Below are 12,497 nucleotides of genomic sequence, written 5' to 3' on the forward strand. Positions count from 1 at the left end.
TCCATAGGGTCTTTATGTTTCACACTCTTATTTATAATAAACCTTAATCTCTCTTATGTAAGTACTTGTGTGGCCATATGTCTGTCCAGTTAACCAACATTCCCTCACCAAAGGTGATATCAAAGCTATACTTAAACCAGTCCTTTCACCTTTCTTTCTTCCAGAGGCCAGAGGACAAAGTTGTTCATACCATTGGTGTGCACCACTAGTACAGGTTCTTCCTGAAGATGGTACATGATTAAAGACAACAGGCCAGCTGTTTTTTTCTGTTTTGATCTGAGTAAGAAAGGGCTGATTGTGGCTGTGCAAACCCTGTCCATTTGGACTGCTAACTGCACTATCTTTTGTTACCAGGTGTCCAACTGCATATATGAAAATGATGTCAAGAGCCATTTGACTAAGATTGTGCCTGTTTCTAGCACGTCTTAAGAAAGTGTTTACTGCAGCCATTGATGCTGTGGCCACTTTGCCTTGATTTGATACCTACATCAGATGTTATTGCATGTACTTTGACTACAGGAGTCAGGCTTCCTTTGATACTGTAGTGCTCTAGGACCTGGCTTTCTAAGTCCTTGCCTTTTGACCTTCTGTTATCTCTGGTCCCCCTGGACATTTTAATTTTTACTGCTTGCGCTTCTTGACAACACATACTTATGGGTGGTGGTCTACTAAATTAATATAACAAATAGGTATTCAACATATCAGTTGTTGTTTGGGAAGCACTGTGCAGTGACTGCTTACCCTTTCGTCTTCCTACTGTGAAAGTCTACAAATCCAGTTCGAGTGGACAGATTTTCCTGTAAATCAGTCAGTATATCATTTTATATTCTTATTTATGTATATATTTCATGTGTGCTCACTCAGCGCATAGGAAGGCTCAAACAGAAGACAGCAGCCCACCTAACCTGACATAACATGGGCCTGCAGAAAGTTCAAAGCCCTCATGAGCGTGGGAACTAGAAGGTTTTAGAACTGTCTCAAGATGAAAGTATCAGAAGAGGAAATCTCAGGAGTCACCACTGCAGAAGGTTGTCTGTCACAGATATCTCCTTATTGTCTCCAGCCTTAATTTGTTCTTGTCTTCTCTTTAGACTAAAGGGCTACTGCTGCTAGAATGCTTTATTCTTCCTTCTAAGATGCCCTGTGGCATCCTGTTTAACCAGAGGTGAATGTCTTTTGTCATTATCATCAGTGATGATTTGACAGTTAATTCCAGCCCATCCACATCATCAGTAACAAGTCAGTTAGGCAAGAGTCCAGACTGTAGTTGATCAGATGCATTCCTGAAGTCATTTTAGATGTGTATGTAATTAGGTACCTGAAACTCAGTCCACTCCCAAGAAATGCAGTCACATTAGATACTGACAGTATCCCATGAGTAATTCAAGCTTAGCAATGAAGAATCAAGTGGCCATCTCACATTCTTTAGATAAAATGGTTCTGTGGGTGGTCAGTTAGGCCAGATTACTAGCCTGTCAGCCGTCTTGGAAGAGCATAGTCACTAGACTCTGTTGATTGCATTAGATGTCATCCAGACAGGTTTCTCTGATAAATGCCATGTGAATGTGCCAAAGCAGTTCAGAGATGATCTCCAGCTTGTTATGAATGTACTTAACCCTTAAAACGGGCCAAAGGAGCTCAGGTCCCCAAAATCTGTCCATGATGTTCATTTTGGACACGGATTACTTCACACAGCACTTGCTTATAAAATGATGTGATCACTTTTAACAAGAGTAAGTACCAGATCTCAGTGCCAAATTTCTGCCTTACCATTCTGTCTCTAGCACCCTCCCCTATGATACCTCAGAGTATGATTTCTGAGAGTCGATGCATAAAACCTTCACTGATATGTTAGTACGTGCTTCATTAGCTGGGATATCCTTTCTGCAGGACTCACTTTTAGTGTTCTAGGAACAAAAGCTAAAAGGCCCAAAGGATACATACATAAGCGGAATAGTCATGTAACAAAATTCAGTAACAGCAGTAACAGAGAAAAGGGAAAATAAAAATAGATGTGCCAAGAACAATGTTGGAAAATATTACTGGTTAAAACAAGAGTGCCACATTTTGCCTCCCATAACCTTCCAACCTCCGCCACACACAGTATAATCAATTCCAAGATCACACCATCTCAGGGAAGAGTAGAAAACTCAGTTTAGTATATTTCACTCTCCACCTTGACTTTCAGCCATTCACGTGCTCTTGACCAAACGTCTCTTAACTGCCCATCTTACTTCCTGCAGGAAAAGCATGTTAGTACAACATTTATGTTAAAGTCTAGACACAGTAGACACATCGTTAGAAACAACATTTTATTATCCAAGGAAGAAGTTTACATCACAAAGTGTTAGAGACAGTTTATAAACAATATAGATTTGCACTGTCTGGTTGAATCACTCTTTCTGTAAACACAAGTCCTTGAACATAGCTTACTGACTGCGCACCATGCTGAAAAACAGGAACTTTATCCCAAATGTTAACTTGAAAGAGCAGCATATGTGCAAGTATACTGTACTTCACTGAAATGCAAAGAATAACCAGTACACAAGACCCTGGTACATGATCTGTGCAAGCACACAGTGATGTTAGAAAGTGTGGAATATGTCATCTTATTGACATAATTTTCACCAAATTGCAAATTATTTATTAGAACTTGCCATAAGGTCAGGCTGACAAAAATATATATTTGTTTTAATTTCCCAGAGCTTAAGTATGCAAAATCTGAGGTTGAGGATCCTCAGAATTAAGAGAACACTTTGAAAATCGAGTACCCCCCCCCCAGTTATACAATATCAAAATTAGTGTATTTAAGTTACAAATATGTAGGGAGGGAGCTTGCCATCCTGCAAACAAGCTTTAAATGAAGCCATCTTGTAGATGTTTGTAGGTTGGTTTTGTTATTTTTGGCAGGCTCTTACTGATTATTTGGGTCTAGATGAAAGTTCATTGATAAGATGGCATGTAGCAGAATATCAACAAATGGGTGGTAAGTGAACAGGATTAAAGTCAGGAGGACAGCTTGAGATACCTTTGCCCAAGTAGTTTTTGTCATGAAGGATACTGTGCACTAAAGAAGTCACAAATTTGAGTTTGCTTTACTAGTGGCAGCAAAGTTTTAAGCAATTATAAAGCATGGCATCTGGCAGAGTCCACAATGGAAATAGGAGAGGTTCATAAACAAAAAACGGAGCAAAATAGTAAATTTGCACCTGTTGTCAGCAAATTTATGAGGGCTACATAACATACCTTGCCTCTACTGATATGCAGGCAGAAGTTCAGAAGCCAAGATACATAATTAGAGAATGCGTATTAGAGGACACATTGAGTGCCTGTAATGGAGAGGGCAGTATCCCATTCATATTGAATGACAGTAACAAAAGAGGAGTGAAGGTATGTTATTAATGAAAAGTGATGAGAATAGGGGGCCAAGAACTGACATTTTTGAAATACTTTGTGAAACCATGGAATCCTGTCTCATAATGTAATGCATGTTGAACACATTGCTAAAAAACAATGGTCAGTTTGGTAGAACACTTTCTTTAACTCTAGAAACAGAACTGCTGTTAGAGAACTGAGGAGATTATGTTTTGAGAAAGCTAAAAGAAGAGAGGAGGGCAAATCATATTTGAAAGAGGTTTCAAGAGTGATGTTATCTGAACATGATTGAAATTTGCTAATAGTATCATGACTCATCAACCCTAGAAAATCTGATTTAGAGAACTGAAGATTTTGATAGTAGTAATGCTTACTTTTGTAAAAGGAAATTTTGGTAAGGTTATCGTATTATTTGAAACCTTACAGGTCAAGAAAGAAATGAAGTGCATGATAGGTCTTTCAAAGATTATTGCACTTCTCCATGAGGATACAGGCTGTCTCAAACTTGACTTGCTGGGAAGGAGACACCAACTAATCATATTCTCAGTAATGTGTAATCAAAAAAATTGACTGCATCTATTAGGTTTATTTAAGTGGATTATAAAAGTTTGCTGCAATGGCAGGCTTGAGAGCATTTCATGTTACAGGAGATAATAATGTAGTGTGTTATAGTGATCTACTATATCTGTAATGGGGACATGACATTTGGCTGAGTTAGAGAAATGACCAGGTTTAACACGATAGTGTGTTACTGAGGAAAGGATCCAGTCAAAAGTATTTGCATGCCTTATTACTTGGTCTATTGTTGTTGTTTATATACTAATTTGGGCAAGTCTGAGTAAGTCATTCAAAGGGTAAGAATGAGGGTCATTAAAGTATTCCCATTTAATGATTAGTTCACCCGTGATTTGTATATTTAGGATGAATATTAGGTGACAGCCATCAAAAGATATTTCCTGAGGTCCCTTTCAGCATATCTGAGGCTATACAGAAGCAGATTACAGACTTGTGTTTTTGTTTAAGAATGTATAAATATGCAGTGAGATAGTATCAGTGTGGACATGAGAGATGATAGACATGAAGGCAGCCTTAAACTGTTTCAGCACACATAAATCCTACACCCCCTTTCCCTTTGGAATATTTGAGGTGAGTACAGTCTTTTTGAATAAAAATGTAGGAGCTATAATGTTAGTGCAGAGAAAATATGTTTTAATATGTGCATTTATGTGTTGTGTTTATCTTTCTGAGGAATGAAAACCATGTTGTCTATCCTTAGGCATTTTCTGCTAAGAGGGTATGTCGTGATGACTTATTGTTGAAAGTCATATTTTGCATCCCTTAGAAGTAGCATTTTTCAGCTGCTGTGCTTGTGTTGTGTTGCTTCTGGTCACTTTAGTCTGTGCATTAATTTTTCTGTATTTGTTTCTTAAAGGATGCTTTGGCTTCAGATGAGGAGGTCTTCATTGAGAAAGAAGCCGAGCTCAAGGAGCTACGCAATCAGATTCAAACTGTTGTACGAGAAAACCAAGAATACTTGAGAGATCTACAGAAAGCTCAGGACAATAACAGGATTCAGGTAATATATCATTTTGTTGCCTTAGTTCATCTGTAAGTAATTAAGTGGAGTCATTATTCATAGCTGAAATATAATGACAGAGCTAAGAAAATAGGTCATAAATAACATAAAGTTGCCACATACATGTGAGTTTTTTTTTTACTTTAGTATAAATGTCATTCTTAGTGAAGGGACATATTTAAGGAGTAATGTTTATGCAGTCTGGGTCTTAAATATCAGCTCACTGTTATTCTTTGCTTCATCTGCTATTAATACTCCTAACAGACTTGCTCACATTGTATGAATAAAGGGGGGAAATCTAAGTTGTACAGCAGTACAAAACTGTTGGAAAAGTGAGAATCAGAAGTAGTAGTTGTAAGACTCCTTATGTATGTTAAGACCAGAGGAGTAGCTTGGGTGGGACCAGCCACTCTGGGAGCATAGCGTATCAGGCAGTAGTGTAGTTTGCCTTCTTTTCATTATTTTCGTTTTAGAAATAAAGTACATTTCGCCAGCTGAGTTGTAACACTGTATTTAACGCTGACTTCATTATCATATCTGTAGTCTTGTCACACTACATAGAAGCAACTTAATTTGTAGCATGCATTTCAGTTTCACATTTCTACTACTAGCCTTCTCTTCAGTATTAGTGGCACAGAATTTGGCAGTGTGACTCCTCCCACACTTGAAACAAGTTAACCCATTGTGTGCTGCTTTTTGTTTCACAGAATATTGTAAATGCCTTACAGCAGATTGTAATAGTCCACAAAAACTGACAGACAAAAAAGAGCCATAAAGATGATGAGTGGACTATACAGGATAAGAAGGAAATTCTGTATTGTTACTATTATTCAAGAAGAACACAATTTCCAGATAGAAGAAATTCAAAGTGATTAAAGAGAGAAATTAGAGGAAAGAAAAATATTTGCACAAAAAAAAACAGTAAAAAGCTTCAAATGCAAATTAGTTTTCATTAATATAACAGATTCATGAAAAATATTACATAAACCAAGAAGCTTTGGGCTTTCTGGAAAAAGAAGCGACTGAGGAAATGTGAAAATATAAACAACAAAACCTAGAGATTTTTTTGAAAGGTTAAAAAGGAAACGTGGACAAAGGGAAAAAAAAGAGATCTGATATGGTGTAATATTTATGCAGAGGAGAAAGCCAAACTTATCAATACCAAAAAAAAAAAAAAACAACTCCAGTGATAATTTGAAGAGAAATAAAGGCAAATGCAGTCAGCTATGGAAAATTTCATAATACAAAAAATACGATCTCAAGGGGGAAACACAGGACAGAAAATTGGTAAAGTAAAAGTTAAACAAATAGAAGCTGCAGTTATAGAATACCTGCAAAGTGAAGGATTTAGTGTCAGAAGTCTAATACAGGTTATGTCATAGCATGATGGAACAATAAGTTCTCAAAGTAAGGAGAATCAGGTGGAGAAGGAGACATTTGAAAAAGAAATATAGACATGGGAAAGAAAAAGAGATTTACTATGGTGTAATATTTATGCAAAGGAGAAAGCAAAACTAAGCAATACAAAAAAGCAGCACCAAAGATATTTGAAGAGAAATACAGGCAAAGGTGTCCAGATATGGAAAATTTTACAGTACAAAAAAAAAATAAGAAAACAAATGGGGAAAGTGGAAAAGAGTATTAGTTTTGGAGAAGTTAAAGAAATAGAAACTGAAGTTATGGATTACCTGCAAAGTGGAGGATTTAGTGTAGAAAATCCAACTCTGGTAACGTCACAGCATGATGGAGAAGCAGGTGGAACAGGAAGCATCTGACCAGTTGTCACATGAATATGCTCTGAATCTTTCAGTAGGAAACCTGTATAAAAGTTCAGTTGGAATTGCACAGCAAGGGACGAAACAGGAAATGGTGGCAACTCTGATGGCAGTCAATGTTGTGGAGTGATAGGCCAGTGAGTTCCAATACGAAAGAGCAATGAATGACGCAGGATGCTGCTGAAGAGAATATGTCACAGGAAGATGCAACTTCTGGAGCTTTCTGTAGAATGCCCACAGGAAACAGAGAACAAAGAATACATCCTCGGTTTAGAAGAAAATTATCTAAGGGAAGAATTGCTTGATTTAATAGAGATGGATAGACATATTAAGATTAATGAAAGAATTAGATTGCAGAAAGTCAGTAAGACCCAAAATCTTACAAGTCTGTTAACAGTCTTGAATACTGTGTTCATTTGTTTTAACAGAAGTTCATGTGACATAACAGAAGTAAATAGTATATATTACTGTGCAGCTAAATTAATAAAAGATAAAATCATATTAAAATCAATGTAGGACAATAAGGGAGAGGAAAGGAAGAAATCAAATGCCATCATGGAAGTATCACATAGAGAAAACGCTAAAGCAATTAAGACGAGAAGTGTCACTGTTAAAAAAGTGTAGGGAAGGGAACAGGTCTACAAAAATTCTTAGAAAGACAGATGTGATAAAAGCAATATGCAATATTAGAACAGACCAGGATCTATTGTACACTATTAGAAATAATAAACTAAAGATATCAGCAAAGGCAGAAAAACTTAAAAGACATGCAGATAAATATAAAGGAAAATTACAAAATAAGCAATTCACTGATGACCCAAAAAAGTTTTATAGACAATTAGGAAACAAAGCAAAAGAATAGAAATACCACCAAAAAAAGAATAGACACATTTTGGAGAAATATTTATGAAGACCCTGTGGAACATAATAAAGAGGTTGAATGGCTAGAAGAAGTAAAAGAAACAGTTGTTGTTGTTGTTGTTGTGTCTTTCGGCTTTTCCCGGTTAGGGGTCACCACAGCGGAACTCCGGTCCGCAAATGATTGGCAGTAGATTTTTACGTGCTGTCTTGCCGGGACTAACGCACAACCTTCAATGAAGGAACGCCCATTCACACATGTCACCACACAGAAGATGCTCTAACTGAGAATCGAACGGGTAACGTCTAACTGTGAGGCGACATCGCTACCGCAGCACCACCACCGCAGTCGAAACAGTAAGAAGTTTAAATGTACATGATATGAAATGGGATGAAGTTACTGCAAGATAAATTGAACAAAATTAAGAAAAGCTCCTTATTTGAAAGACCCCATGCCCAGATGCAGTACCCAACTTCTGGCTAAAAGTATTAATATCTTTACACAAAGATTTAGCCCTGAGTAAGAGCTACTTATATGCACACCCCAAACAGACACGAACCTGATTAGCAACAGGAAAAATTATGCTCCTTAAGAGTGAACCTGCAAGCTATCCTAAAACTATAGACCAAAAACTTGTAGCCACGAAGTGTAAACAAACCAAAACTCAAAGAACATACTGGAAAGGGCTGGCAAGAAAGCACGTAACCAAATGAAAAATCCAACTCCTTTATTTTATAAAAGTAAGCGCTTTCGTCTCCTAGTTAAATGTTGCAAGAGACTTCATCAGACAAAACAAGTTAAAACAATAGCCATTTAAATATAAAACAGGTAGCAATAGTAACCCCCAGATGACATAATTTCTTATTTTTACATAAATTAACATATCAACCCTGTTTAAAGCAAAAATGTAATCTAAAAACTTCAAATTCAGCTTGTATCCTACCATGGTTAATATGACCAGTAAATACATGACAGAATTACATGCACATATAAATATATAAATAAATCAGTAATTATTCACTAATTCATAAAATTCATGTAAATAAATAAATACGCCTAATAGACACATTTATCAAACCATATTAAAATATGTAAAAATATGAAATATGAATTTATAATTAATATCTACCTAATGCTTTTATTTTTAATAAACTACTAATTGATAAATTATCATTAAGACCTGGGATACTTGCAGCATTAAGACGTAGCTGCCAAGCTAGTTCCATTTTCTCTAATATATAAGGCCAGGCACCTCCTCTAGGGGAATTAATTAAATGCTCCAAAACAACAAATTTGAAACTATGTCCAGGGTATGAGATAACATGTTTAGCTAGAACATTATGCTCATGACCATCACGTATATCCCTTAGATGTTAACCTATTCTGGTCTTTAACCTACACTCAGTTTTCCCTATGTAAAAACATGAGCAGGAAGTGCATAATGCACAATAAACTATTCTCTCAGTATTACAAGAATATTTACCATGAATTTGGATATTCATACCATTAATTTTTACCATATCGACTTCAAAAATATTACTACAAAATGTACATCTCCCACATTTGTGCATGTGTACCCCTTATTATGGTTACATTTGTTATGGTAAAACATATTTTTCAAACAGTAACCTTTCTTATATACACAAACTGGGGCTTCACCGAGAATGTTAACCATATCTTTATCATTAAGTGTAAATTCCCAGTTTTTATTTAATATATTCCTATTAGTATAAGTATCCCTGTTAAAAGTAGTTAAAAGCTATTCGAATAGTCTATATTTCTCTCTACAATATGTATATTTGTGGGATTATCAGGACTAAACTGGGATGCATTCATAATTATAACATTCTCACCAAATTCACTTCTCCCTAGCCTTCTACTTTTTAATATGGGGCGAAATGACCACTCTGCCTGTTATTTATAACTTCTTCCATAACCTTATCAATCAACATAACAGGATAACATATTTTTATGAACATCTGTTTTAAAACATTACATTCTTCTAAGAATGCATTCCATTCAGTTGTCATATGGGCTGCCCGGGCAAACTGCCCCTTAATGACTGCCCGCTTCTGATGGAATGGATGGCAACTGTTAAATTGAAGAAAATTGTTTGAATATGTGTTCTTATGATTTATTTTAGCCTCAAAACCTCCTGATGTTTTATCTTTCATCAGCATAATGTCCAAATATGAAATGCTATCAGTACCAATTGAATGTGTAAATTTAAAAAAAAGTGGTTGTACCATTAATAAAGGCAAGAAATTCATCAATCAAGTCATTTGGTCCTTCCCACATAATAAAAATATCATCCAAATAACGGACATAACTTTTGCAGAATGAGAAAAATTGCAATGGCAACAGATATTGTTTCTATGTATAACTATGAATGTATCCCAGTTTAGTCCTGATAATCCCACATAAATAAAAACTGGGAATTTATATGTAATGATAAAGATATGGTTAACATTCTCGGTGAAGCCCCAGTTTGTGTATATAAGAAAGGTTACTGTTTGAAAAATATGTTTTACCATAACAAATGTAACCATAATAAGGGGTACATGCACAAATGTGGTAGGTGTAAGTTTTGTAGTAATATTCTTGAAGTCAATATGGTAAAAATGAATGGAATGAATGTCCAAATTCATGGTAAATATTCTTGTAATACTGAGAGAGTAGTTTATTGTGCATTATGCACTTCCTGCTCATGTTTTTACATAGGGAAAACTGAGCGTAACTTAAAGAACAGAATAGGTGAACATCTAAGGGATATACGTGATGGTCATGAGCGTAATGCTCTAGCTAAACATGTTATCTCATACCCTGGACATAGTTTCAAATTTGTTGTTTTGGAGCATTTAATTAATTCCCCTAGAGGAGGTGCTTGGCCTTATATATATATTAGAGAAAATGGAACTGGCTTGGCAACTACATCTTAATGCTGCAAGTATCCCAGGTCTTAATGATAATTTATCAATTAGTAGTTTATTAAAAATAAAAGCATTAGGTAGATATTAATTATAAATTCATATTTTTACATATTTTTAATATGGTTTGATAAATGTGTCTTATTAGGTGTATATATTTATTTATTTATTTATATGAATTTTATGAATTAGTGAATAATTACTGATTTATTTATATATTTATATGTGTATGCAATTCTGTCATTTATTTGCTGGTCATGTTAACCATGGTAGGATACAAGTTGAATTTGAAGTTTTTAGATTACATTTTTGCTTTAAACAGGGTTCATAGGTAGGTACTAGGTTATCTGCCCAAGGGCATTTATAAGCCTAGCCAGAATGTGTTGGCTTTCGCCTCCCTTTTAGATTAGTTTCCAGAGCCTCTGTCCAGCAGGGCCATTGAAGTTATCCCAGGGGTAAATTTACGATTTCCCATCAACTCATCAAGATTTCTCTTGAAGAGAGTCAGTGAGGGGCTTTGCCTAACATAGATTGGGATTCTATTCCAGAGCGAGGGAAGTCTCTGGGACAGGAATCTATCCCTCCAGCATGTCCTATTTATTGTTGTGCTGAGGTTTAAATCCCTGGAGCGTGTGGCTCTAAGAGATTTGGTTTTCTTGAGGTGGAGCATGTCCATTAATTCTGGGTTAGACATGGCCTTGTACATCAGGCAGAGATCACCTCTGAGTAGGCGGTAAGCAACCGAGTAGAGCTGGAGTTTCTTTAGGCGAGCTGCATAGGGCATCTGTTTGAGGCCCACGATCCTCTTGGTGAGATACTTCTGTGGTCTTTCCAGCTGTTGCAGGTGTCGAGTAAGTTACATCCCAAATGGGGCATTGTACTGTATTATGGGCCTGATGAGCGATGAGTAGAGGGGCACAATGACCTCTCCTGATCTAGATGTGAACCCTTTCGTGATTAGGTGGGCTACATAGAAGGATTTTCTAACCACTTTGGTAATGTGATTATCAAAGGAGAGGTTGCCCAGATCCCTAATTACATCTTCTGTACTTAGTGGATTACCACCTATGTGGTAGTTCATGGGCACTTTGTTTTTCCTGAAGGGGATGTCCATGCACATTTTGGCATTTAGCTTGAGGCCATGGTTCTGACACCAGGTATTCGTCTCCGTGAGACCCTTCTGGAGGATGTCTGTGTCAGCCAGAGAGTCGATTATGGCCCCCAGTTTACAATCATCTGCGAACTTGGTCAGCCATAGTCATCCTGTGCTTGCCTGTACCTCAGAGAAGTATATACCAAACAGGAGGGGTCCCAGGACTGAGCCCTGTGGGGCGCCACTTGTAACCGGTTTAGAGTTGGACATGGCACCCGCAACTCTGACCATGTGAGTTCTATCCATGAGCCAGTTGGCAACCCATCTCGTGACATAGAGGTTAATGTTCAAGCAGGTAAGCTTATCTATAATGCCAGAGTGGGGAATGGTGTTGAAGGCCTTTGCAAGGTCCAGGTAGGCTGTGTGGACTACCTTTCCCTCATCTATGGCCTTGGTAACTGTTTCAAAGAAGTCAACTAGGTTTAGGAGGCAAGATCTGCCTTTAACAAAGCCAAATTGGGTAGGGTCCAGTGTCTGGAGGTTCCCAATGTCTCTGTTAATGAGTTCCATGATGATGCTGTCCATAGCTTTGCAGACCAGGCTAGTCAGGCTTATAGGGCGATAGTTCCCAGGATCCGTTGTAGCACCACCTTTGTGGAGCAGGATAACTGTTGCTGTACGCCATTCTTTGGGTACATAGCCTGTGGTAAGGCTGAGTTTGAACAGTAAATTTAGGTGAGGGGTTTAGTTCATTTTGGAGTTTGTGTAAGACGCAGTCTGGGATACCATCTGGTCCCATTGATGCTGTGTTTTTGGCTTTGGAAAGGGCTGTTTTCACCTGTGTGTCTGTGATGTCTGGGGCTCTACATTTTTCTGGGATGGACACGGGCCC

At 37.1% G+C, this 12,497-nt stretch overlaps 1 protein-coding gene across 1 annotated transcript in view; it reads left to right on the forward strand.

The window, feature by feature from the left end:
* The window catches only part of KIF27 (kinesin family member 27), a 1,524,306-nt gene that overhangs the window by 453,702 nt on the left and 1,058,107 nt on the right, over nucleotides 1–12,497 (forward strand). The window contains exon 5 of the mRNA XM_044083686.1: nucleotides 4,808–4,951. Within this exon, the coding sequence (XP_043939621.1) occupies nucleotides 4,808–4,951 (144 nt within the window). The remainder of the gene's footprint in view (nucleotides 1–4,807; nucleotides 4,952–12,497) is intronic.

The sequence above is a fragment of the Protopterus annectens genome, chromosome 9.part0 (genome assembly GCF_019279795.1).
Source record: "Protopterus annectens isolate FY-2018-M chromosome 9.part0, PAN1.0, whole genome shotgun sequence".
In the NCBI taxonomy this organism is placed as follows: domain Eukaryota; kingdom Metazoa; phylum Chordata; order Ceratodontiformes; family Protopteridae; genus Protopterus; species Protopterus annectens.